Source organism: Lobosporangium transversale (assembly GCF_002105155.1).
Source record: "Lobosporangium transversale strain NRRL 3116 chromosome Unknown BCR41scaffold_16, whole genome shotgun sequence".
NCBI classification, from domain to species: domain Eukaryota; kingdom Fungi; phylum Mortierellomycota; class Mortierellomycetes; order Mortierellales; family Mortierellaceae; genus Lobosporangium; species Lobosporangium transversale.
This window is the reverse complement of record NW_019028994.1, coordinates 732,766-756,626: the sequence shown is the minus strand read 5'-3', so window position 1 is coordinate 756,626 and position 23,861 is coordinate 732,766. Positions and strand designations below refer to the sequence as shown.

General features: G+C 41.7%; 6 protein-coding genes across 6 annotated transcripts; 2 read left to right on the top strand and 4 right to left on the bottom strand.

The window, feature by feature from the left end:
* Positions 1-46: 46 nt before the first annotated feature.
* BCR41DRAFT_352801 (hypothetical protein) lies at positions 47-748 on the bottom strand. The gene has a single exon (XM_022024013.1). It carries the CDS (start codon positions 678-680, stop codon positions 54-56), a length of 627 nt encoding a protein of 208 aa, XP_021881983.1. The 5' UTR covers positions 681-748; the 3' UTR covers positions 47-53.
* A 238-nt stretch (positions 749-986) lies between these two features.
* On the top strand, positions 987-2,185 carry BCR41DRAFT_335972 (Fcf1-domain-containing protein). The gene is made up of 3 exons (XM_022022014.1): positions 987-1,155; positions 1,296-1,429; positions 1,603-2,185. The coding sequence occupies exons 1-3, from the start codon at positions 1,153-1,155 to the stop codon at positions 2,054-2,056; spliced, it is 591 nt and encodes a 196-aa protein (XP_021881982.1). The 5' UTR covers positions 987-1,152; the 3' UTR covers positions 2,057-2,185.
* A 118-nt stretch (positions 2,186-2,303) lies between these two features.
* Positions 2,304-7,745, bottom strand: BCR41DRAFT_51287 (chloride channel). Its single transcript, XM_022030887.1, has 14 exons — positions 7,511-7,745; positions 7,370-7,394; positions 6,989-7,257; positions 6,707-6,832; positions 6,178-6,306; positions 5,894-6,006; positions 5,506-5,790; positions 5,258-5,372; positions 4,963-5,132; positions 4,729-4,836; positions 4,313-4,533; positions 3,994-4,173; positions 2,856-3,846; positions 2,304-2,718 (listed from the first exon to the last, which is right to left on the bottom strand). Exons 1-14 carry the CDS (start codon positions 7,545-7,547, stop codon positions 2,527-2,529), a joined length of 2,961 nt encoding a protein of 986 aa, XP_021881981.1. The 5' UTR covers positions 7,548-7,745; the 3' UTR covers positions 2,304-2,526.
* On the bottom strand, positions 7,342-8,616 carry BCR41DRAFT_51294 (hypothetical protein). Its single transcript, XM_022030888.1, has one exon. The coding sequence runs from the start codon at positions 8,500-8,502 to the stop codon at positions 7,507-7,509; it is 996 nt and encodes a 331-aa protein (XP_021881980.1). The 5' UTR covers positions 8,503-8,616; the 3' UTR covers positions 7,342-7,506.
* Positions 8,617-16,466: 7,850 nt separating this feature from the next.
* Positions 16,467-17,147, top strand: BCR41DRAFT_395878 (hypothetical protein; the record flags this gene model as incomplete). The annotated part of the gene is made up of 3 exons (XM_022028762.1): positions 16,467-16,508; positions 16,661-16,801; positions 16,902-17,147. The coding sequence occupies 3 exons, from the start codon at positions 16,467-16,469 to the stop codon at positions 17,145-17,147; spliced, it is 429 nt and encodes a 142-aa protein (XP_021881979.1).
* Positions 17,148-19,275: 2,128 nt separating this feature from the next.
* Positions 19,276-22,824, bottom strand: BCR41DRAFT_395876 (kinase-like domain-containing protein; the record flags this gene model as incomplete). Its single annotated transcript, XM_022028761.1, has 8 exons — positions 19,276-19,289; positions 19,399-20,203; positions 20,312-20,419; positions 20,529-20,618; positions 20,740-21,228; positions 21,352-21,882; positions 22,018-22,101; positions 22,279-22,824. 8 exons carry the CDS (start codon positions 22,822-22,824, stop codon positions 19,276-19,278), a joined length of 2,667 nt encoding a protein of 888 aa, XP_021881978.1.
* Positions 22,825-23,861: the final 1,037 nt, after the last annotated feature.

The following is a 23,861-nucleotide window of genomic DNA, read 5'->3' as shown; positions in this document are numbered from 1 at the left end:
TGCTTTTTTTTTTTTTTTTTTTTTTTTTTTCATTTTATTTTAAAAGACCTCTCTCAAACTTGGTCAATTGTGTTGGCGCGAAGACGCTGGTTTTCGCGTTCTAGTTCCTTGATTTGGCTTTCCAATTGAACGATTCGAGCCTGACTGTGCTCTGCAGTCTCGATCGCCACCGCACCCGTGAGCTTGACAATACGCCAGAGACGGAAGATGATCAACAGCGCTCCCAATTCTTGTTCTGCACCCGTCAAGAAGACCTCGAGGAAGAAGGAGATGAAGATAATAATGGCATCCGCCAGATGCAACAGACCGAACGGACTGTTGATCCAAAAGTAATCCAGACCAAAAGCAAAGACCTTGAGCAAGATTTCAACCACAAAGAAGGTCACGATCCCCAAGGATATATGGGCAAAGATCTCGAGGACCTGATGAGCATCTTTACTATTGTCCAGTCCCAACAATGTGGCAGCAATCTGAAGGATGACCAGGATGATGTCAAGGATGGTGAGGGAAACGATCAAGACATGAGCCCGTTTGGACTCGATGACCTCCCCAACCTCGAGACGCGTCCTCCTGTAGTTTGAGGCTGCATCATCATTGTTGTCCTCATGGTTGTTGGCAGGCGCGACATTTTGCTCAGGGTCTTCAGTGGGGATTGCCCCATAGGAGGACTGTTGTGCCATGGTCTGAAATGTGAATGAGATGTTGGGGGAGGATGAGGGAAAGGTGGACCTGAAAAAGAAAAAAAAAAAAAAAGATGTGGTTGCAGCCTTTTTCCTTTTTCCTTTTCCTCCCTTTTCTCCTTTCCTTTTCTCCTTTTCTCGAGGGGAACATTGTGTTTGTTCAGGAGTGCGCCACCAAAATGGTAGTCACCCCTTAATAAGCTACTTGCACTGCTGTATTTGTTTGCTGCCCTTAAAGCAGTCACTTTTTTTTTTTTTTTTTTTTTAATATATACAAAAAATACTACCGTATTTATAAATGTATCATTTTACCCTTCTCATTTATTATTCATTCATTCCGTCCAATAACGACAACAACAGCAAAAACAACAACGGCGACAAAGAACATCATTGAAAAAGAAGATTATTAACAGAAAGGCAACAGGAGTTTTTTTATTATTGTTATTATTATTATTGTTATTTCCTAGACAACATGGTGCGTTTTTTTTTTTTATTTACAAATACAAAAGGACAGCAATGAATCCCTCCAAAAGTTCATCCCCTAACTTCTTTATCTCCTTTTATTCTTTCTTTTTTGTTTTGTTTATTTTTTCTTTTCTCATCCCCTATGAACAGGGCAAGACCAAGACTACAAAGAAATTTGCGCTTGTCAAGCGTATGATCAACCCTAATGATGCACGTCTTAAAGCAAACCAGGAGAAATTAAAGAAAAAAGAAGAGGAGAAGGAGAAAAAGGCTGTCAGGCACATGTAAGTTTTTTTTGTTCTCTTACGCTAAAAGTTATCTTTACAATGCTCTGTCTCTTTTCAAAAAAAAAAAAAAAAAAAAAAAAAAAAAAAGAGTTGCTTGAATATCCTCTCTTCTAACCCCCGTTTCATTGCATTTCTTATTTCTCATTTTATTTTATTACTTATTTATCTAGTCCTCAAGTCGCATCATCCTTGTTCTTCAACTACAATTCAGCATTAGGACCACCATACAGGGTCTTGGTCGATACCAACTTTATCAACTTCTCAATTCAAAACAAGATCGAACTGGTCAAGGGCATGATGGATTGTCTCTATGCTAAATCCATCCCCTGTATTACCGATTGTGTCATGGCAGAGTTGGAGAAGTTGGGCCCTAAATTCAAAGTGGCCCTTAGGGTGGCTCGTGATCCAAGATTCGAACGTTTACCCTGTACTCACAAAGGAACTTATGCTGATGATTGTCTTGTCGAACGTGTGATGCAACACAAATGCTTTATCGTCGCCACATGTGATCGTGATCTCAAACGGAGGATAAGAAAGATCCCCGGTATCCCCATCATGTATCTATCCCAACGCAAGTATACAATCGAGCGCTTGCCAGAGGCCTATGGCGCTCCCACCAATTAATCATACCATTTTATATTCTAGCATTTTCATTTCATTTCATTTCTTTTCTTTTCTTTTCTTTTCTTTTCTTTTCTTTTCTTTTCTTTTCTTTTCTTTTCTTTTCTTTTCTTTTACTATACTCTCTGCATTTTTCTCATAATAAAAGTTGAAAAGAAAAGAAGAGAAAAAATAAATAAATAAAAAATAAAAAAAGAGAAAAGAAGATTGAAAAAAAAAAAAAAAAAAAAAAAAAAAGTGCCTACAAAGGCATGTGTATGTTCTTTAGAATGTATTGTACATAGTGTTCACTAATGTCAAGGAAATGTGAAAAGTGAAAAGGAAAAATGGGGAAAGAAAGAAAGAAAGAAAGAGTAGTAACGTATACATGTTGAATGGTAGGTAGTGGTATTGGTGCTAGAGGATTTTATATCGAGGATATATATAAATAAAAAAAAGTTTTTTTTTATCTTGTGTGTTGCCAAATTCAACCCTCAGAAGCATTCGCCTCGGTTGTATCGCATTTGCTTGTCATCATTCTCTTTCAAGAAGGCTAAAAGTCGCTTCTTGTGGATCATACCATAAAGTTGTCCAGCCTTGACTACACATACATACTTGATGCCCAACTTGATGAATAGTTCCATAACCAAGTCCATCGATGAAAACAAGCTGACTGCTAATGGGGCCTTTTGAGAAAAAAGAAAGAAAGAAAAAACAAAATTAGAATGAAGCGGAGTAAATTATCTCTCCTTCCTTCCATTACTATCGAATCATAAAAAAAAAAAAAAAAAAAAAAAAAAAAAGCAAAGCAAAACTCTCTTACTTGATCAGTGAAAGGCGTAAAGTCCATAGTGTGTGCTGGATCACTCAAAAGGGCCACTGTTCCCGTGCTACCGATACGATCACGTCGCGCATCAAGATGAGGACGGTCACTTTCTCCATCTGCCAAGTACTCTGCTGATAGACCACTGTCGGTTCTGGAACCAAGTAAACTCTTGCTGTCTGAACGTAAAATCTGCTCCAGGCTGTCCTTGCTCCTACTATAGAAACGTCCAGAAGATGCAAGGTTGCCTGGCCTAATCGGCCTATCATGGCCCTGCATATCATTATCAAAACTAGAGTCATCATAGCTTGGATGGATCTGTCGGTCTTGTCGCCAATCCTGTGATTGTGATTTGGATGAAAGTGGAGAAGTACTTCCACTTCCAGATCGCGCTTCCAGATCTGTCAAAGAGGTGATAATCTCCGCTGCAGGGACATTTGAAGAAGCACGGTTCCTGAAGATGCAGATACATTCTGGATGTTTTTCTTCCGCCAGGTCCAAAGCATGTCCTAGCTCGTTAGAAGCTATATAACCGACCAAAAGACCTCGATCTACGATCGCAAGACCTCCATCGGAATATCCCGAGGCGGCAAGGAATTCAACCTTGCGTCTCAATGAAGCTACATCATTAACAACATTCACGTCAATGGTCTCTACAAATCGATCCGCAATATCAGCGGCTGATCCACATGTGTTGTAATCCTTCTTATTGTCGAGGTAAGGATGCTCATTCAGAGCAATCAGCTTATTGAAGAACGCATCGGGTGAAAATGCATCCCCAACAAATTTACCAATCATGACAGCCATCATAATAGGTAACGAGTATGTCATCGCTCCTGTCAACTCAAACATGATGACGACCAAGGATACGGTCATGCGAGTGACGCCTGATAAGCATGCTGCAGCCCCAATCATCGCATACAGGCCTGGAATAATGCAGTCCATACTATCACCGTTGCAAACCTGGAAAACTTGGTGCTCGGGATATTTGCTATAAAGGTTCACCAGATCATGCCGTTGAGCAAGATGGTGAGCATAAAGATGCATGGCCGACTGGGCATTCTTCTCTTTTTCTTTTTTGTTCAATAGATATGTTGTAAGAAAAAATAAAATAAAATAAAATAAAAAGGATACTTACGCAATCAACCACTGCACACCTAGTCCGACCATACGTCCGAATACAGCCCCGGCGACCATGGTAGGGATAAAAATCCCTCCAGGAACCTTGACTCCGAATGTAATGAAATTAAGGACAACCTTCATCACGAATACTTGTGCCAGGAGTAAAAAGATTGGGTAAATCTGCTCAATCTCAACACTAACGTAAATAGTAATTTTAGAGCAACGATTACTTCCCTGTAAACAGTATCTTTTTTTTTTTTTTTTTTTTTTTTTTTACAAGGTTGTGTAACAAACACCTCCAGACTATAAAAAAAAAAAAAAAAAAAAATACTTACGCGCACATTCCATTCAGATGATTATCGGCCGTGCACTCGCTATATAAATTAGTCAGGAGTTGCAAAAGATTGACCCGAGTCCAAGGGTTGAGCCACTGGACCGCACAAGTGATGAGGGCAACGACCAGGACTTCCTGCACTGGATGGCGACCAATGTACGTCCGAGATCGGAACCGAGAGTACGACATGTGGAACTGAGAGAAAAGTGCTCCATAGACGCCCTTTTTTAAAAAAAATAAAATAAATAAAAAAAATAAAAAAATAAAAACAAAAGAGATATCAATGAAGTTATCGTTTCATGTTTAGTGTTAAAATATATATCCCACAAAGAAGCATTGTAGCAAATGAGCCTCCATTAAAATGATAGACAAATAAATAAAAGCCCTTTCAATAATTGTATTATTGATAATTCTTACCCCGAATACACTGATAAAAAAGAATGGGACAGCTTCAAAGAGATGCCAATCTCTGTTGTAAGTAACCTGGAAGAGAACTGCTTTCCCAATGCGATATGGATTGATCATCTATTATTGACAGGTTGATATAGACATCTCAGTTTTTTTTTATTTTTTTTTTATTTTTTTATTTTTTTTTATCTCAAGAGGTCATTTGTCTCAAGCAATGATCAGAAAAATAGTAGTGGTATTTACCTTCAACACAACAGCAGATGTCAATGCACAGAAATAGGTCCGCCACATGGTCTTGCTTGGGAAGTAGTAAGAAACCTCCTCGAGTGAGAACAAGACGCCACCAATAGGAGCACCGAAGGCGACTGCAACTCCTGATGCAGCAGCAGCAGATAAAATCTCCCTGCGTTTTCCTGTCGAGAATATGAGCACATAGATGTTTGTGTGAGTTGAATGAAAATGAACCGTCATTGGGGGGGTTTTTATTTTTTGAGAAAAAAAAAAAAAAAAAAAAAGACAGTCGAGATGAGCTACTTACCGTCATTACGATTGTATTTGTCAAAGATACGGCATACAATGTTTGCAACACAGCAAGCGATATGGACAAGTGGGCCTTGTTTTCCCATATTGAGTCCTGAAGCTACCATCAGGGGCTAGATGAATATGCATCGCCAGAATGAGTATTAATTTTGGATAATTAATAAAATGGATTTTTTTATAGTCATAAACAGTGATTTAAAACGAAAAAAAAAAAAAAAAAAAAAAAAAAGGACGACATTCACTTACCAGTCCAATCAACTTAATCATCAAAGTCCTAAATCCCAAGAACCCTCGAATGACAAATCCGCCGAGGATAGTTTTGACCTCTGGAATACCAGATCCGGCACCAAAGTAGGCAATTTTCTTTGGTTGTGATGCATCCAAAATCGATTGAACGGAGTTTCTGTGAGCAGAACTGACAAAGCCTCCATTATTGGGCACACTACGTCTTTTTGTTGCTCCATGAGATCGTTGCTGTGATACGGTCCCATCAGAGGTCACCATCACTACACAAACGCCAGCAAACAAGACCTATGTATTCGATCATTCATTAGTTTTTTTTTTTTTTTTTTTTTTTTTTTCTTCAAATCCTGTCCCCCAAATAATGGGGCCTTATATATCACAAACAACTTACACCAAATAAGCAATAGATAATCCAGTCAAAGGTGTCGTTTGAAACTCTCATATTAAGTTCGCCAGGTGCAAGCGCCTTTGACCAGGAGACCCACTCTGGACATGTCCCAGCAGCTAATATTGCAGTCAATATTGCAGTCAATGAGATGGATCATCATTAAAAGTAAAAATAAATTAATATGAAAAAGGGAGGAAAAAAAAAAAGTTGAACAACACATATTCTATATATATGTATATATATATTTTCATCTCTTCTCAAAGCAATCATTGTATCTAGCAACTTACAGTTTTTAGAGTTCCAGCAGCAAAAGTATTGGCTCCACCAAAAGTTGGTGGTACAATAGCCCATGCGCAAATCGCCCAACCACCAACTGAAGACATCAATAAAAGCTGCCAGACATGCTGTGATGAGGCCTAAAGTAGATAAATAAATAAATAGATATTAGATAATAAATAAAATGAATGCACAATTGCGGAGATTAGTTACCAAAGCCGTCCATCAGCATCAGCATCAGCATCAGCATCAGCATCAGCACCATCCATCAGTATCAGTATCCAGAAATGATGTGATGATGTGATGATGTGATATGGTGTGCTTTTGTTCATTTTTAATCAGATTTAAAGTGTAAAAATAAAATAAAAATAAGGTTGCATTAAATAAGATCTAATAGATCCCACGTGCATGTGGAGGAACAAGAGGCTTTGCTGAAAGATAAGCTGCTGCGGCGAAAATTGGTAGTTCCTCCTCCTCATTTACATTTGCACAAACAATCAAAACAGATACATTGCATGTGTTGCAGCTATAATTTCTTACCTGTTAAGAGCACAAGTATCCAACCTTTCAGGCCATCTGCTCTGTTTTTGATCACTCCACGTATGCCACCAATCGATCGTAAATGTCTTAAGCGGACGCGTTCCTTCACAAAGTCATGAATCCAATCTTTTATAAATCCACAATAAAAGTTGAAATGGACGTAAAATAAAAAAAGGTTAGAATAAGTAATGAAGCAGAAAAATGCCATGTCAATTTAGCCCACGAAAAAAAAAAAAAAAAAAAAAAAAAAAAAAAGAGCGTCATTGATTGAGCGCAACTTACCAATGGTGGTATAATTGTGATACCAAACACGAATACCATTGTTTTCCTTAACGAGAGCCTCTTTGGCATCATCATAAAACATACTTCGGCGTGGAAGCAATTTATCTCGAACCCTGTTGATGTTTGCCATGCTAGATCGCCGCAGATTATGGAATGGTCTACTCTGACTACGACTTCGATGGCTTCCATGAGGATAGTTTTCAAAGGCTACCTTGCCTGCAATCCGATTATCCCGTCGAGATTCCATTGTGGGTGAGAGCGATCTAGCCCTTTAGTGCATTGAGCAACATTAAATAAAATAAAGAGTAGCCCATCAATCAGTAAATGAATGCACGAACAAGCAAAATTTTTTGATGGCATCATATCACATCTTTCATAGACCTTGCATCTGGTCGTGTGATGATGACTTTAAAATTAAAGGCAATAAAATAAAATATGTTATACCGCCAAATCACACCATCCTGATGTTGAATGATGCATACAAAAAAAGAACAAAACCAACTAGCCCAATCCAATCCTTACCTGCTCGGTCGACGTAATGAATCCATGCCGTTTTCATCTGTCATATACTGGTCCAAGATTCCTTGTTGATTTGCGCCATCGTAGCGTGCTACCCTACGCCTAGATCCCTCGTTGGTCCATCTCTCCTCTCTATCCCCTTGTGGGTTCCTTGTCCTATTTTGGTTGTCTCGCCCTCCTCCTCCTAGCAACGCTGATGTCTCTGTCGGCTGGTCTGCACGGTCATGGTCGGGCTCTGATGTTGGAGACGTAGAAGGTGTGCGCTGTTTATTTGGACGTTGTTTGGTCGTAATAGGAGCCCCCATTTTGTATGCTGGTCGTGTACGATCGGGCACTTGCACGCGACTCTGGCTCAGGGGAGGAAGTCTTGGGGTTGACGCGGCATCAGTCGTATCGTTGAATCCGTAGTTAGAGCTAAGGGGAGCTACTGTTGTACTCAAAGAAGGGTCTTGACTACTAGTATTCGTGGCACCATAACCGCGGCTACTACGACCGTTGCTACTGCGAGTGGGCAGAATAGGGTCTTGTTGCTGTACAATATCTTTGTTGTCCTTGCTACTATCGTCGCCATTGTCATTAGCATCTTCGTCGTCATTGTCGTTGTTGTCGTTGTTATTGCCATACTCAGAGTCGTGCTCTCTACTAGCTTCGTTGTCGGAATTTGTAAAAGTGGATCCATTGAAGCTGGGTTGGTTCTCTCGTCTAATACGTCCTTGCTGTGCCTTGGATCGACCTGTGACAGCATCTAGGAAACGACTGGCAGAAGGTACAGTGGGAACAGCTGGTGAGGAAGAAGTTGGGCCTTGAGAAGGGGAAGAGACATCGGTGACCCAGCTGTGATAATCAGGGGAGAGGTGAGTGGAGAGAGAGCGACGGGGCTGGTTAGGGGGAGAGAGGACGGGGTCTGTCTGAGAGGCATCAGAGGGATTGGGAGGACTGGACGCGAGATCGTGAACGGGTGTGTCAACAGTGTTGACAGACTGAGGACGGCTCATGACTTTTTGCTTTTTTGAGGATATGGACAAGCACCTCCTCCCTATCTGTTTTTATTACTCTTTCCTTTTATTGATATAAACACTCGCACAAAAGGGAGAAATGAAAGAAGGAAGGAAGGAAGGAAGGAAGGGAAGAAGAAAAGAAGGAAAAGAAAGGAAAGTAATGGGATGAAGAGAAAAGAAGAATGGAGAATGGAGAATGAGTTGCTGGGATGCAATGAGGGCAGAGTTAAACTGGGCAGTAAGGGAGAAAGAGAAGAAAGAGAAGAAAGAGAGAAAGAGAGAGAAAGAGAGACTCCAGCTCCAGCTCCAGCTGTAGAAGAAAGAAGATAGGGGACAGGACAAGCCATGCTCATGTAATCATGTAATCCACAACCCACAATTGCACACACACTATAACAGAGCACATGGCTTTGTTCCATCATTTGCTACCACGCGGTCTCTCTGTCAGAAAAAAGGAGGGAAAAAGGGGCTGAGGACACTGTAATTGCTGTGACAAAATCTTTCTTGTGCAACTGTAAATGTATACCTGAACATTCATGTTTGGATCGCCCATTACATCTTCATGTCCAGCATGGTCGTGCAACAAGGATCTGTACACACATGAACGTGCATTTTCACCTCTGTTGAAAGCAAGCTTCCTTAATTGCCAAGTAACATGCATTTACAGTACAGTCGTATATATTGTATTTCCATATAATCGTTTCAAACGCTTAAAGACATTGTAATTTTATCCCCAATAACACCCTTGACCCAGCCAGTGCCCTCTCAGTACATTTACAAGCAAAGAAAAGATCATTCTGACACATCATGACAGCCCTGTTAGATCTGATATATACCGCTTCTCAGCCGTCGCTGAAAAGTAACTGTAGATCCTGTTCTTAATCGTAGATATTACTCGTATACAAATACAAAACAAATCTTTACCACCCTTTTTAAAAAGAACAACAACGTGGACGTTCCTAGCAACGTTCCCGTTAATTAAGAGCATAGGGGACCACATCCTCGTCAACTAGCTGCCATATAGACAAGACACTCGTTTTTACGAAAGAATTAGATAACAACAGTGGTTGATTTACCTCGCCTCCACCCTTGACACGTATTCGTCGTATCATATCGCTCATGTAAAAGACGTGTATTTATCGTTACCCTTTCTATGACCATTAATCTGCAAGCATTTTCCCAATTTATTCTTTATTCTCAATGACATGCTGTTGATTGTTTTCCTTCATCACAAGGCCTACAAGCAATGACATGTGCAAAATTACATTCGCTGCATACGCTGTATTTGAACTGAAAGTCTTTGATCGATCTGCTTGGTGCTGTCGCTGCTGTCAACGGCATGCCTGAAACTGTCACTACTGGGCCTTGATGCAAATCCATTTGACCAGAGGAAGCATCACGCTTGAGCGCCATTAATGGCGTCGTTACAATCTGTTTAGATAATTCATCTACAGCCAATGGAAGGGAACGCTCACCTATAGTTCCTCGTTGCTCCAAGAGCCTCCTATTGATTTCGCTCAACCCAGTTACATCTTGAATACACATGTTACGGACATTAAGAGTCGTTTGCCTGGTGCTCCATTTCAGCCAATACTGATATTGATCATCCTTCTTCACAATCTGCCACATCCGAACAGAAGCATCCTCAGATCCTGTGACCAAAAAGTAGCCTTCTTCAAAGGTATTCCACACAAGCGTTCTAACAAACCCGCCTTCACATAGGATTACTACCAGGCACTCGCCTGTCTCTGCATCCCACACTCGCACTGTCTTATCATAGCTGCTTGAAGCAATGTACTTTCCATCAGGCGAGTAAGCCATCTCTCTGATCTCCCTGGTGTGCCCTTTAAGAGTATACAAAACAACTCCCGTTTCCATATGCAGCACATCAATTTGTCCATTGCTGCGGGCATCAGCCATCCGTTGACTACATGGTGAAAATGTCCCTATTCCTGTATAGTGCCCAGGTAGTGTATAACAAAGCTCACCCGTTTTTGCGTTTCGTACTTTCAGCCCACGAGAGATAAATCTGGGACAAAACACTATCTTCTGACTGTCAGGCGTGTATTTGACAGGATTGCTGCCCCTTTCTCCATCCTTCACTTTATAACAAAGGCCACCTGAATGAACCGTCCAGACTCTAAGAGCGCCACCTTCATCAATTGAAGCAAGATGGTGGCCATCTGGTGAGAATACTACACACCCTACAACACTCTTGTGGCTCCGTAGAGTGTGGATGAGCTCTCCTGTTTGTGTGTTCCATATAGTCACATATCCGCGGCGATGACCACAGGCAATTCGATGGTCAATAGGTGAGAAATCAAAGGCGTAGATCCAATCGTATTGCCTGTCCTGCAGCTCCAAGGTATGGGTAACTTGGCCTGTTCGAGCATTCCAAAGGTAGACACGTGAAGAATTATAACGGCGAGAAGCAAGCAACCGACCATCAGGCGAATACTTGATGTCCCATGTGTACTTATCGGGGATTTGTAAAACATGGATGGACTGTCCTGTTCTTGCATCCCAAACACACAGTAGTTTAGTGCTGTGCAAAGCTATCTGCTTTCCATCCGATGAGCTCATAATGGGGTAGACCAGCAATGGATGGTCATATGAATTGCGATTATATTTCTGTAATCGAGTATCCCAAAGGCGTATTGTTTTATCATCGCTGAAGGATGCAAGTTGATGGTTGTTTGGTGAGTATGTCACACAACATATCTCGCTGAAGTGGCCATAAAAGGTATTCATGATTTGTCCTGATCTCGTGTCCCAAAGCCGGACTGTGCTGTCGATACTACAAGTGGCAATCTGTTCTCCATTTGGTGAGTATCTTAGGTCCATGATACGCTCGGTATGCCCTAAAAGAATATGGATGAGCATTCCTGTTTGCATATACCATAGGAATACCGTACTCCCGGCAGATGAAGCAACAAACTTCCCATTAGGAGAATATTGAATGCCGCAGACGCTATTATCATGATCCAACCCGTACTTTTTTTGACTAGACCCAACATCCCACACATACAAATAACTTTTACCAGCACAGTGAGATATAATTTCCTGGCCATTGGGTGAATACACAATTTGCTCAATTCCAGGCACACGATCCATCCTCATCAGCTGCTGCCCTGATATCGCATCCCACAACCGTACTGTCCCGTCACGGCTGCCGGTTGCAATCCGGAGTCCATCAGGAGAGTATGTCACACTTCTCACACGGCCTGTATGGCCCTCTAACCTGTATTTGAGCACCCCTGATTGAATGTCCCACACCAACACCGACTTATCATCGCTAGCTGAGGCAAGGTGCTTTCCATCTGGCGAGTACACTACGCAGTTCACTAGATTTGTATGGCCCTCCAATCGGTGAACTAATATTCCTGAGGTTACATTCCAAACTAAAACAGCAGTTTGCGGAGAACCCCAAGAGGCGATATATCGACTGTCTGGCGAGTATATAAACCTATTGCCAATCCCATTGCCCTCCAGAGTTGAAAGCATCATCCATGTTGATGTATCATAGATAGCAACTGAATAGTTATCAGAGCCATCTTTGATAACGGCAGCGAGTGTCTTCCCATCAGGCGAGTATGATCCATAGCGTACAGCGCCACCAACTTCGAGAAGTGGCCATTCTCCAAACTGTACACCTGCCATCTTTGCTCCACTCAGGTCTGCTTCACGAAGCCAACACTTCCGTAAATTGACCTTCCTCAGATCTGCTCCTTGTAGCTGAGCATACTCAAATATACCATAACTGAGGTCTGCTCCTGGGATCTGAATGCCTCGCAAGTCTGCTTCGATAAATGACTCGCCTGCTTGGACCAAGATTGTCATCGCATTGGCTGCTGCTATCCGCCACCTGCTATCGCTCTTCGAGAGCTTCACATATTCATATAGCTGCTGTTTGAATACCGGTTCAAGGCGGACACGGTCCTCTAAGAAATGAAGGATAGATGCTTCATCCACAAAGCTTCTCCATACTAAAGGTGACGCCTCATCCACCTCCACTACTTCCACTTCCTGCTCGTCCTCCTTCATGTCCATGGCTTCGAAACTATATACTGAACTAATGCTCTGCCGACGAGAAGTTGTTGCTGTCGCTTTTGCTACTTCATCGATCGCAGAACCACTCATTGCTTTCTGAGGCTCAAACATCGCTCGTACCAGACAGTACTCTAGAAGTGACCGATGCATAAACCGGTGCTGGTTGCCTGTACGTGTAAGTGGTGAAGCCTCTCGTAGAAGGTTCCTTCCATTCTCTTTGCTAAAGTACGCTTCTTTCCATGTACCCCTGTCCTTCGATGGTGAGTAATCCACCACTGGGTTGCCATCTTGATGCTTGTATATTGCTATGGCTAGCTCAGTGAGATACCTGATCCCATTCTGTGCAAATCCTTCATCTAATAGTTTGTTGTACACTCTTCTGTCTTCCGATCCTATTGCATCGCTTAGTCGCTTCTTGCCTCGCTCAAGCCACTGCTCAACGAACTGGTCATACAGTGTGACGCGTTTGATCTTGGTGTTGGAAACTCCTTGGTCTGGATCTACCATTCGTGGGAGTACTTCTAGCGACATCGATAGCATGAATGGGTTCTTCACAAGGTCTTGTAGACTAGGGACCATTTTGAGTGCACAATGATAGTCCTCTACACGCCACATTGGATCCATAGCATCGACATATTGTTTGATATACTCATCGATCTGAGTCTCAGAGAATGGCATGATCACAGCCTCTTCAAACAATCCATCATCTGCTTGGTGATTGCGGTCCATAGGTTGAAATCGATCTCGATAGTCCAATCCGAGATATTCGCTGCGACAGCTAACAATCATCTGAGCCATCCACTCTCCAGGCTTATTCAGTTGGTTGGAGACATACAAATTGGTGGTCTGCATGCTCTCATCATATCCATCACAGATCAAAACAAATGACCGACTCTTCTTCAGCTCTTTGATCTGTGAGTCTGTAAAGTCGTAGTGTCGCAGCTGCTTTGCAACCAGATCCTTCTCTGGCTTGTCAATGGCTGGGAGATTGATAAACAGTGGGATCCGACCATGTCTCTTTTGGTATGCGTCCCAGAGTGTACGCTCTAGTGTACGATTGAATGTGGACTTGCCTGCTCCTGAGTCACCTTGGACAAGTAGCACTTTCTGGTCGCTATCCAGGAACTCTTTCACCTTGTCCATCAGCAAGAACAGCTTGTCATCGCTTGCTTGAGGACTTGCTTTGGCATACTGTTGGATGTAGAATCCTTGGTTGTTTCCAACCTCCATCCGCCGTTTCTTTAGTTGCCGTAGACTGTCCTCAACACCAGGTCTATTTTGTACAAGGTCAAGTAAATGTGAAGATGAAGGTGGAGGGTGTATGATGATAAAGGGATGCTGGGTCACTGGCCCTTGAACACAATTCCTATATAGCTCTTGTTCCTTGAGATCTCCATATTTCTTGAGTTCATTCAAGAGAATGTCTACAGCTGGAAAGAGAAGGATAGGGATATGTGTATGGAGTGAGTTGATAAATCATCATGTACTGAGCACTGCCAACATCCAAACATATCCACAGAAGAAGAGTAGAAATATGTACCTTGTAGATCATTCGGTGATAATGAGGATAGCTCTATAAGGATACTTAAGATCCACTGCTTGACATGTGTATGATTACCCCACTCTTGGTCATTCTTGTACATCTCTCCTAAGAGTGTGATGGCATCCTGTCGAATATTCATGGTCCACTGTGTATCTGCTGCAATCTGTCCTAGTCTCTGACATAGTCCCCATTGGAATGCTGTATCATTTCGGCAGGGTGCTTCACACACAAGGGTCTTGAACTTGGTGAACTCGCCGCTCTGGATTAGTTCATCAGCTCCACGCAGTGCTGGATACCATCCTGACTTGTGACTAAAGCTGAGTCCTTCTTCCATACACTGTCTGAATGTCGATCCACTCTCATAGAGTGAGGTTGCACCAGTATATACTTTCAGACTCATATCAATGGTACCTGTCACAGAAGGAAGTCCTTCCTGAATATTGCTTATCTCATCCATGAAGGCATTCAGATCTAAGCCTTTGACTGCACTTATTACTCCAAACACTCCTCGGACCACTGCTGATGTCCGTCGGAGCATGGTTTGTAATGTTGATTCGTCGTCAGATATATACTGCAAGGCTTGGAAGGCATAAGCTGCTTGGTAGACTAGATGCGGATCTGAGCTGCTTTTCAGTCCCTGGAGGTATGCAGCAAGTGGTTCATGGAGTTGTTCTCGCTTCAGACCTTTGACTTGGTTGTTGACCATGGCATCAAGGACATGTGAGACTGTAGCTGACAGACGATAGAGATGTTCGATGGACTGACCATGTGTGCCTTGTAAGCGAGAACTGAGAGAGTTGAGGATGGCAACAAGGTCATCCGAGTCGAGATAACCAGGAGGGGCATGCTGCATCAGTTGAGCCAGTCCTGTTAACAGGTGAGTCTCCAGAATAATGTTCTGGCTGATCACATTGATCAAAGCCTTGAGCAGTGCTCTGAATTGTGCTTGATCGAGGACTGGGGAGAGAGCCACAACCTCAGCGACAGATGTCTCAGCCTTGATCTCATCATTGATGAACAATTCAATCACATCTGATGCCAGTTTACACAACCACTTATGCTCATCTTGATCGTTCAATATGGCCTGACACCAGTCCTTTTCATGGTCATTGAGGTCATTTGTTTGGATAGGGGCAGTAAGAAGCAGAGAAAGACAATACGCGAGCTGATGGGTGTCATTCAGGTGAGCACCAGCATCTGGCAAGCTGCACCTGATGGCTGTTGGAGGCTCATTATGATTGAATATGTTCTTTGAAATGGTTGCAGTGGTCCGTACTTGTTCTGCTCTACTAGTTCTTGTGCTTTCGTGTTTGGTGATGATGATGTTGTTGTTGTTATTATTGCTGTTATTGATGTCATTGTTGCTGTTTCCTTGGATGTATCCCCATTTCTTAGCTTTCTTGTCACATCTCTGGGCATCGTCTGAGTAACCAAGATGTTCAAATAAACGAGCAAGCTTATAGTAGGCAGAGGCAATGTTTTGGCGTAGAGTTATGTCTCCGTTGGAAACTGGAGAGGCTGAAGAGGTGAAAGGTATTGAGGCGAGTGACTTTCGTGCTGGCCGCTGAAGTCGAGACAACACAGAGTCAGCATCGAGGCATAGCTCCATCACGATATCATTATCATCGTCTATGGTGCAGGCGCCCTTCATGTAGAAATCGAAGAGTCTCAGAGCCAGTGCTGGCGAGAGTACACTTCGTGATGGGGGATTGATAGTACGGAACATGGATTGTTGTTTCCCTTTTTGCCCTTTGGATTTTATTCTATCCTCGTCCTTGAAAGAAGAATGATTTCAAAGAGGCGTTTGTTCAGTGGTGGGTGAAAAAGTGTTTTCTTGTGAGCTCCAATGGGGAATTGTGTGATGTGGAGATTAAAAGGACAAAGCAATTCGCCTTACAGCTGTTCTGTGGAACGTCTACATTATTGGCAGTTTTAGTAGTTTCAGTGTAGTTTTTTACAACGAATGTCAACTTGCGAATAACTTGCTCTCTGTCATGTCAATTAATTAAACAAATGTTCTTCTTGCACACAAATGAAGAGATCACTCTTAGATGTCATTACATTCAATCCTACTAATAATCCATCGCCCTCGTCCATTATTACATTTGTCCCTACTACTTTAAAAATGCACGTGACTCATTCAGGCACAAAAACTCCCTCGTAACATTTTACAGTTGTGTCTAAAACTCAAAAAGTATCTCACAGAAAGAGGCGTTCTGCTTTGCTCTAAACATTGCTCTTGACATTATATCAAAAACTAACTTCCAATTCGTTCCCAAATTTGCCCAGAGTATGCTGACAAACAGTAGGTTGTTAGCAGGATCTTCCAAACCCTGCAAAAGAAGAATTGCCATTGTACGGTTTTCCAATGTTGGCATACAACTCAGGGGATATGAACGCGAAACGTAGAGTTAGTCTTTTTGAAAGTAATGATGATCCAGCATAAATGGTGGAAGTTTGGAAAGATAAAAAGACCGTCTTTGGAAAAGGATCCTTTTATCCGATCTGCAGCTGATGTAGTTGTTAAGCGCGTGGAGAATGAGCTGAAATACATGTCTTCAGAAGACTAGTCCTGAACAAAGCGACGGAATAACGTTCGAATTTTATGTTCAGCGCATGCTGCGGATTGGCAACTGTAGTCTTAAGGTCAGGAACTTTGATGACAACACTGAAATAAGTATCAACCCCAAAGCTAAGCCGAAAGTTAACTTCTTCAGTACCCTTAACCGCTATGTGAGCAGTATGCAAGGATCGTTATGGATCCCAAGCAGCAAAACCTTTCACTGCGTGGATATGTTATTAGCTATTCCAGTTTACGACGAACAAGGATCATGGAATCAAAAGTGAGTCCTTCAAAAAGTTTTTGAGAATGCTGCAAGAAGAAAAGTGGATCCGATGCTCTAAGGAGGTCGCATTTATTTTTGTTGTTCCGCAAGACCGGGTCAAGGAGTTCAAGAAACAAAAATACAAGACCGAGGCAGATGGTGTGGATTCCAAACCTACAAAGGAGCTCCTAGATGTCAAGCAATATGTTATGAGATTGATCTAAAGCAGAACTTGGAGACATGCACAAGGACAAGGAGCATAAGAAGGACAGAGCAGTGAATGGACAATACGGATGAAGGTGAATACTGGTCAGTGGATTTAGCGAGGTTCTGCAGTTGGAAAGCAGCAAGATTTTCAAGTGGAACAAAAACATTAGATGTAACGGTGTAGACACTTTTGTCCGGAGGTCGCTAAGAATACTTTTGAAGGGCTAGTCTTTGATAGAATGTTGCTTAGACACATCGATCTGGAATAGGTGGGTCCATCAACATGTCCACGCTAAGAGAATATAACTTGAGTAAATACAAACGTTAATAATTTATTTGAAAAGAACATCTTGAATCTACGCCTTTGATTTCTCACCTATTGACCATCAAAATGCCTGTGGTCATTACAATGGAGATGTGACTATATGGAACACACAAACAGGAGAGCTCATCCACACTCTACAGGGCAACAGTAAAGCTGCAAGCTGTGTAGTGTTCTCACCTGATGGCCAATACCTTGCTTCATATGATGACGATGGTACTCTTAGAGTCTGGACAGTTCATTCAGGTGACCTTTGATTTGAAGTAAAGGGTGGAAAAATGGGCATTTTTATCAATTGCACGCTTGCTGGTTGCAGAATAGTGGTTTATCACGGCTATCCCTGACATGAGCTGCAAGTACGGAATGCAGAAACGGGTGAGCTTTGTTATACAATACCTGGGCGTTATAAAAGTATAGGGCTATCTTCACCATGTAGCCAACGGATGGTTTGTGCCTGTGAGAATGGACAAATTGATGTGGTGGATATAGAAACGGGAGTTGCTTTGTATACGCTTATAGGGCACACTAAGGAGATCATAGAGATAGCTTATTCGTCTGATGGAAAGTACATTGCCTCGAGCAGCCGTGATAGGACGGTGCGAGTGTGGGATGCAGAGACAAGCGAGTGCTTGGTAGTAATCCCATCTGAAGGCGGGTTTGTTATAACCCTTATGTGGAATATCTTTGAAGAAGGCTACTTTCTGGTCACAGGATCTAAGGATGTCTCTATTCGGGTGTGGCAGATTGTGAAGGAGGGCGATCAATATCAGTATCGACTGAAATGGAGCACCAAACAAACAGCTCTTAATGTCAACAACACTTGTATTCAAGATGTAACTGGGCTGATTGAAGTCAACAGGAAGCTTCTGGTGCAACGAGGAGCAATAAAAGAGCAATCCCTTCCTTTGGTCATATATGAGGCATCCAAATAGTTTGTGACAGCATCACCAATGGGACACAAGTCCAAAGCAGCCTCAAGTCAAGCTGATGATCATCAAGTCCCATCAGTAGAGACATCATTGGAGACAGAGGCTTTTAGAGGAGGAACACTGCAGACAACAGTGACAGCAGCAAGTCAATCGATCAATGACTACCGATTCAAATACAGTATGTGCAGTGAATGTAGATTTGCGCATGTTATATCATGTAGACCTTGCGACTAAGTGAAGCAATAAACAGCATGCCGTTGAGAGTAAAGAGGTATTTGTTGATGAATCACCGTAAAAAAAAGAGTATTGTGTACACGTCTTTTACATGAGTAATATATGAATAACAGGTGTCAAGATTGGTAGCGAAACGTTATCAACCATTGCTTTTTATTGAAAAGTATGAGGAGGTTCGTCCTGTGTCTCTGTGGGGCAATTGAACTACCACCACTTTGGAGAAGGCTTCTCGCGATACTTCACTCATGTCTATCAGTAGCTCTTTCCAAGACCTCTTTCATAATGTGCTGTGAAGTCCATATCAACTCAAACATATTACGAGGCCCTGTTGACCACCGATAAAGGAGACAGCTACTGGTGTGTATTGTTTTCTTAGCCTCTGACAAGTATCTCATTAATTATCAAAGCTCCAACTGGAGGAATTTGGGCGAAGCACTTGGATCATATGACCTGACTTAACTTTGTTAAAAAAGCCACTCCCGCCATCAACTTTTTCTTTGAACCGCGTTGTCCCTTTGAGAAATTGGATTCTGATCTCTCCTTTGTGCAACTGCCATTTATGTGCATTATTTGATTAGAGTGCCAGGACACGCATTATTACAAACTAACCTCCGGATGGCTGAGAGCTTTCCTTTTTTTTTTTTTTTTTTTTTTTTTTCCTCACGTAGAATATGCTTATTAAGAGACAGTAAAAAACTACATTCTTTTTTCTTTTTTTTCTTTTTTTTTATTGTAATTGTTATTTTTTTTATCTTTTTTATCTTTTTTATTTTTTTATTATACCTCTACTTATACGTCGGCCAATAGTCTCGCTTGAATGTGATGATCCTTGACTATTATGTCGATATGAATCAACACTTGACCGCCCTGAATATCCTCTTAAGATATCTGCAGCTCCTATGCGAGTGATTGAAGTTCGTTCTACTGGGATCTGGCCATCTTCGGGATAGCTTGATGGTGGTGTCAACGTGGGTGATGTCATCTGAGCCTTGGCACCAACAAAAGTGGAGATGGCTGCACTAGGTGGCGCATACAACGTTGGACGTCGATACTGATGAATGCCTTCCTCCGGTTCGTTTTCCACATCCTCTACAGTTGCTAATGGTGACCGATGAATAGGTTTATGTTGACCATTCCCATGATGATAATGTTGTTGTTGTTGTTGTTGCTGCTGCTGTTGTTGTTGTTGTTGTTGTTGTTGTTGTTGTTGTTGCTGATGGCCGTTGGTGGTCTCCGTCCTTGTAATCCCCTCCTGATCATCATCTTCTATCTTGGTTCGGTCCATGCGAAGTTTGCTGTCGGTCCGAGGAAGTGTATTTGACATATTGTCTGTGTATGAATAACCTTGGAAACAGTTTTGAATACTGTTGCTAAGAGTGTGCTGTCCTGGTGAGAGTCGAGGAGTCATATCGAGGAATGCATTGTCAAAGTTCCGCAAATCCAATTCTGACTCCAGCTTTGGGATATATGGACATGGTAATTTACGCTGTAAGGCCATATCCCAGTCAATTGACTTGAAATATGGATGTGCTTTTACTTCGCTTGCTCCTCTAGCTCCGAGCCGATCATCAGGGCTGCGCTGTAGAAGCTATTTGTGGTTTAGATAAAAGCAGAATATGCAAAATAGGTAATATTAGTCTCCAGACATCTTCTCTCGCTTTTAGTCATCATCTATGTCAAGCAAAGGTTGACTTACTCCAGCAATAAAGTTGGCAGCATCTTGCTCCATGTCTATTGGAATCTCTAATTCATCCTCTAACACTCGCTGATACATTTGAGCATGATTTTCTGCCCAAAATGGCGTCTGTATCCAAAGTGGGTGGGGAAAAAAAAAAAAAAAAAAAAAATAGAATGGTCAGAAAGTAGTGGCTAAACAAAACGACAGCGTCTATACTCCATATGAAGATACTTACAATACCCGCAAGCATTTCATACACCAATGTACCAAGACTCCACCAGTCTACAGCATAGCTATATTCAACTGCTAATAGGATCTCAGGTGCCTATTTTAATGTACAGTTAGAGAATATGTGTATGGATATATGTAAATCAAGTTAGAATGGAATGTCGTGAGGATTGGATTTGTCAGCGCAGTGAAGTAACATTGAGTTCTCTCATCCTCACCAAATATTCAGCTGTTCCACAAAAAGTATTCGTCTTTTCTTCTGCCAAGTCAGAGGTGGATGATGAAAAGGTAAGGAATTGCTTTGACAGACCAAAGTCAGTCAATACAATATGTCCGTCCAATGCCAAAAGAATGTTTTCAGGTTTCAGATCTCTATAGACGATCCCCTGCCGATGGAGTTCCTCAATGCCCAATACAATCTCTGCTGCATAGAACAGACATCTTGCTGGCTCAAATCGATGATACTGTGCTAGTTGGGTTGCTATATCACCTCCAGGATAGTAGTCCAAGACCATGAAGAGTTGAGCTTGGGATTGGAATGAGTGTCGTAGTTTGATCAAGAATGGGTGTGAGATCCGTGCGACGTTTGCTAAAATGTTCCGCTCTGATTTAGTGTGCTCGATCTCTCTTTGCAGGATCACCCATTCTTTTGAAATGGCCTTCAACGCAAATAATTTTCCACTCTTGTGTTCCCGAGCCAGCATCACCTAACATGAATAGTAACCGGTTTTGGTATAAAAAAGAAAAGAAAAAGAAAAAGTAAGTAACTGATATTTAACCAATAACCAGGCATCTTCAGCCTTATCCTAATCACTGTTGTTGTCTGTTACCTTGCCCATACATCCTTTACCAAGAACTCTGATAAGCTGAAAGTCATCTATGGTAACTTTTTTAGATTCCTGGACTTGAGGCAATGCCGGTCGAATCTTCTTTCCTCTCATTCTAAGAGCCAATATCCTTTGTTGCTCTGAAATGTCATCATCATCCACATCATCATCGAGTTGGTCGTCATCCGAGATCTGTGAAATCTGTGTATCCTGTCCAGGACTGTCATCTGACTGATCTGTGCTATCCAGACTAAGTTCGGATTTGGATGGTTGATAAGAGGCATAGTACATAGAATGAACCGGTCGATCCGTTGAACGCATCATATCACCCTCCTGTGCCACTGCCAAGAATTCTCGAAAGAGTGTGGAGCTTTTAAGAGGCTCATGCGTTGCAACCTTGTGAAGATAGCTCTCGAGTTTCTCGGCCGTATTTTTGCGAGGAAAGAAAAACTGACGGGTACTGACTAGAAATGATTTACGCCTCTCATCCAGTAAGGGCAGTGCTGGCCGGGACTTTGGGTATTGGGTTCGAACCTTTTGAATTGTAACATTTTTTTTTTTTAAAAAAAAAAAAAAAAAAAAAAAGGTACTGCTACTTGTTAGCAATTTATTTATTATTATTATTATTTCCCTCCAATGACATCTATGGTTGTGAAAGTGCCGAGTTACCTTTTCATCAAAGTCTAGAAAGTCAGAGATACGTCTGGTGATCTGTATGATTCTATGGGCGCTTTCAGCTCGGATAGTATAAGCCTTGAGAAAGAGGCAAAAACGATAAAAGAGGAGGAGGGCAGAGGGCAGAGAGCAGAGGTTAAATAAAACAGAAAAAGGTTGAGAATAGACTTTGAGATAAAAAACGATGGTAGATAGACCCCCTCCCAAGAAAGAAAGAGGAAAAAAAAAAAAAATAAAAAAAAAAAAAAAACATACAACATCTCGTTCGCGTTCACCGTTCACCATCTCAGGCAGCTCAGAAACCATGAATACCATCAGGTCATTGTGGCTATGCTCCTGTATATTGGCTTTCTCACAGTGATTCAAGTCTACAGTACCGCTGGAGATAGAGCCTACGGTTGTTCTGCCTGAAAGAGTTGTCCGGCTTGAAGACCAAGCTGTGGTGATGGTCGCAAACTTGGATCCACCTTTGGACCCGCCCTTGGATTTGACTTTTTTGGGAAGGGTTGATTTCTTGAAGAGATCCATCTTGGAGGGTGTGCGTCGTAATGATTGTTCATGATGATTCCCTACTCCTGTTCCAACCTTTGGTTCTTGTTCTACTCCGTTCCGTGCGATGGTGAGATCAGCCTCACTGGCAGAGTCAAACATCCGACTCTTTGCATCCATATCCCGATGAAGATCGTAACTGACTAGTAGGTCGGAGTGGGATGGATGTGGTCCTGGTTCCATATGGGATGCTCGATCTAGGGGGGCAAGGAAGCCCCACCATGAGCGCCGCTTATCAGTTTGCTCTGGCATGACAAATGATTTTATGACTGTCGATGTTGGTGATGATAATAAAGTATAAAATAAAATAAACGATTTGGTGGCGTTAAGAGAGCGATTACTGGAAAGATCTAAAATGGAAAAAGCTGAAACAAGAGGAAAATAAAAAATAAAAATAAAAATAAAAAAAAAAAAAAAAAACGTGGGAACACGTTGTCAGACAGAGTTGAGTTGATTTCTTCCGCATTAAAGAAGACTGATTACGAGATGGGATGGAAGTCCAATTACATGTAAACAAATAAATTAGTCTCAAAAGAAGAAAAGAAAATGTCCCTTCCTGTTTGCAAACAATGGTGAATGGTATGAAAAGCATAGGTTGTCCAAGGGGAGGGAAAAGACTTTTTATTTGTTTTGGATCGTTTAGTCCATTGACCAATGACCTTGACAGTGAAAAAAAAAAAAATAAAAGAAAAAAAACCACTCCACTAACTAACTCACCTTGTCACCCTTTCGCCTTGTCTTTATTCGTTATTATTTACACATGTACATGCAAAAACGTCTTTTCTTTTCTTTTCTGTCGGATGCAGTTACTGCTGCAGCCGCATAATAAGGAAAAAAGGAAAAGGAGTGAGATGTTAGACGATGAATGTTGATGTTTATGATTCATAAAAGAAAAATGATTGATCAGAAATGAACGGGAAAAATATGAGCATGGAGAAAAAAAGGAGTCGAGCGCGAAACAAATGAGAAGTGAGAGAGAAAGAAAGAGGAAGAGAAAGAGAGAGAGAGAGAGAGTAATAGAAAGAGAATGAAAGGAAGTGAGGATAGAGAAGATGAATGTTGATATGATTCACAAATGCACAAAGATGCACATGGATCCATTCATTTAAAAATCAATATGACAAAATAAAGTAAAATGAGTAAATAAATAAAACCACATACGACAAAAAAAAAAAAAATTGTTGTGGCAAATTCAGGATCGACATGTTTCCTCTTTCACACACGCGCACAAATGCTTCTTTCTCCTTAATGCCTTGTTTTCTGCAGCCTTATTCACCTGCTCGTTCTCA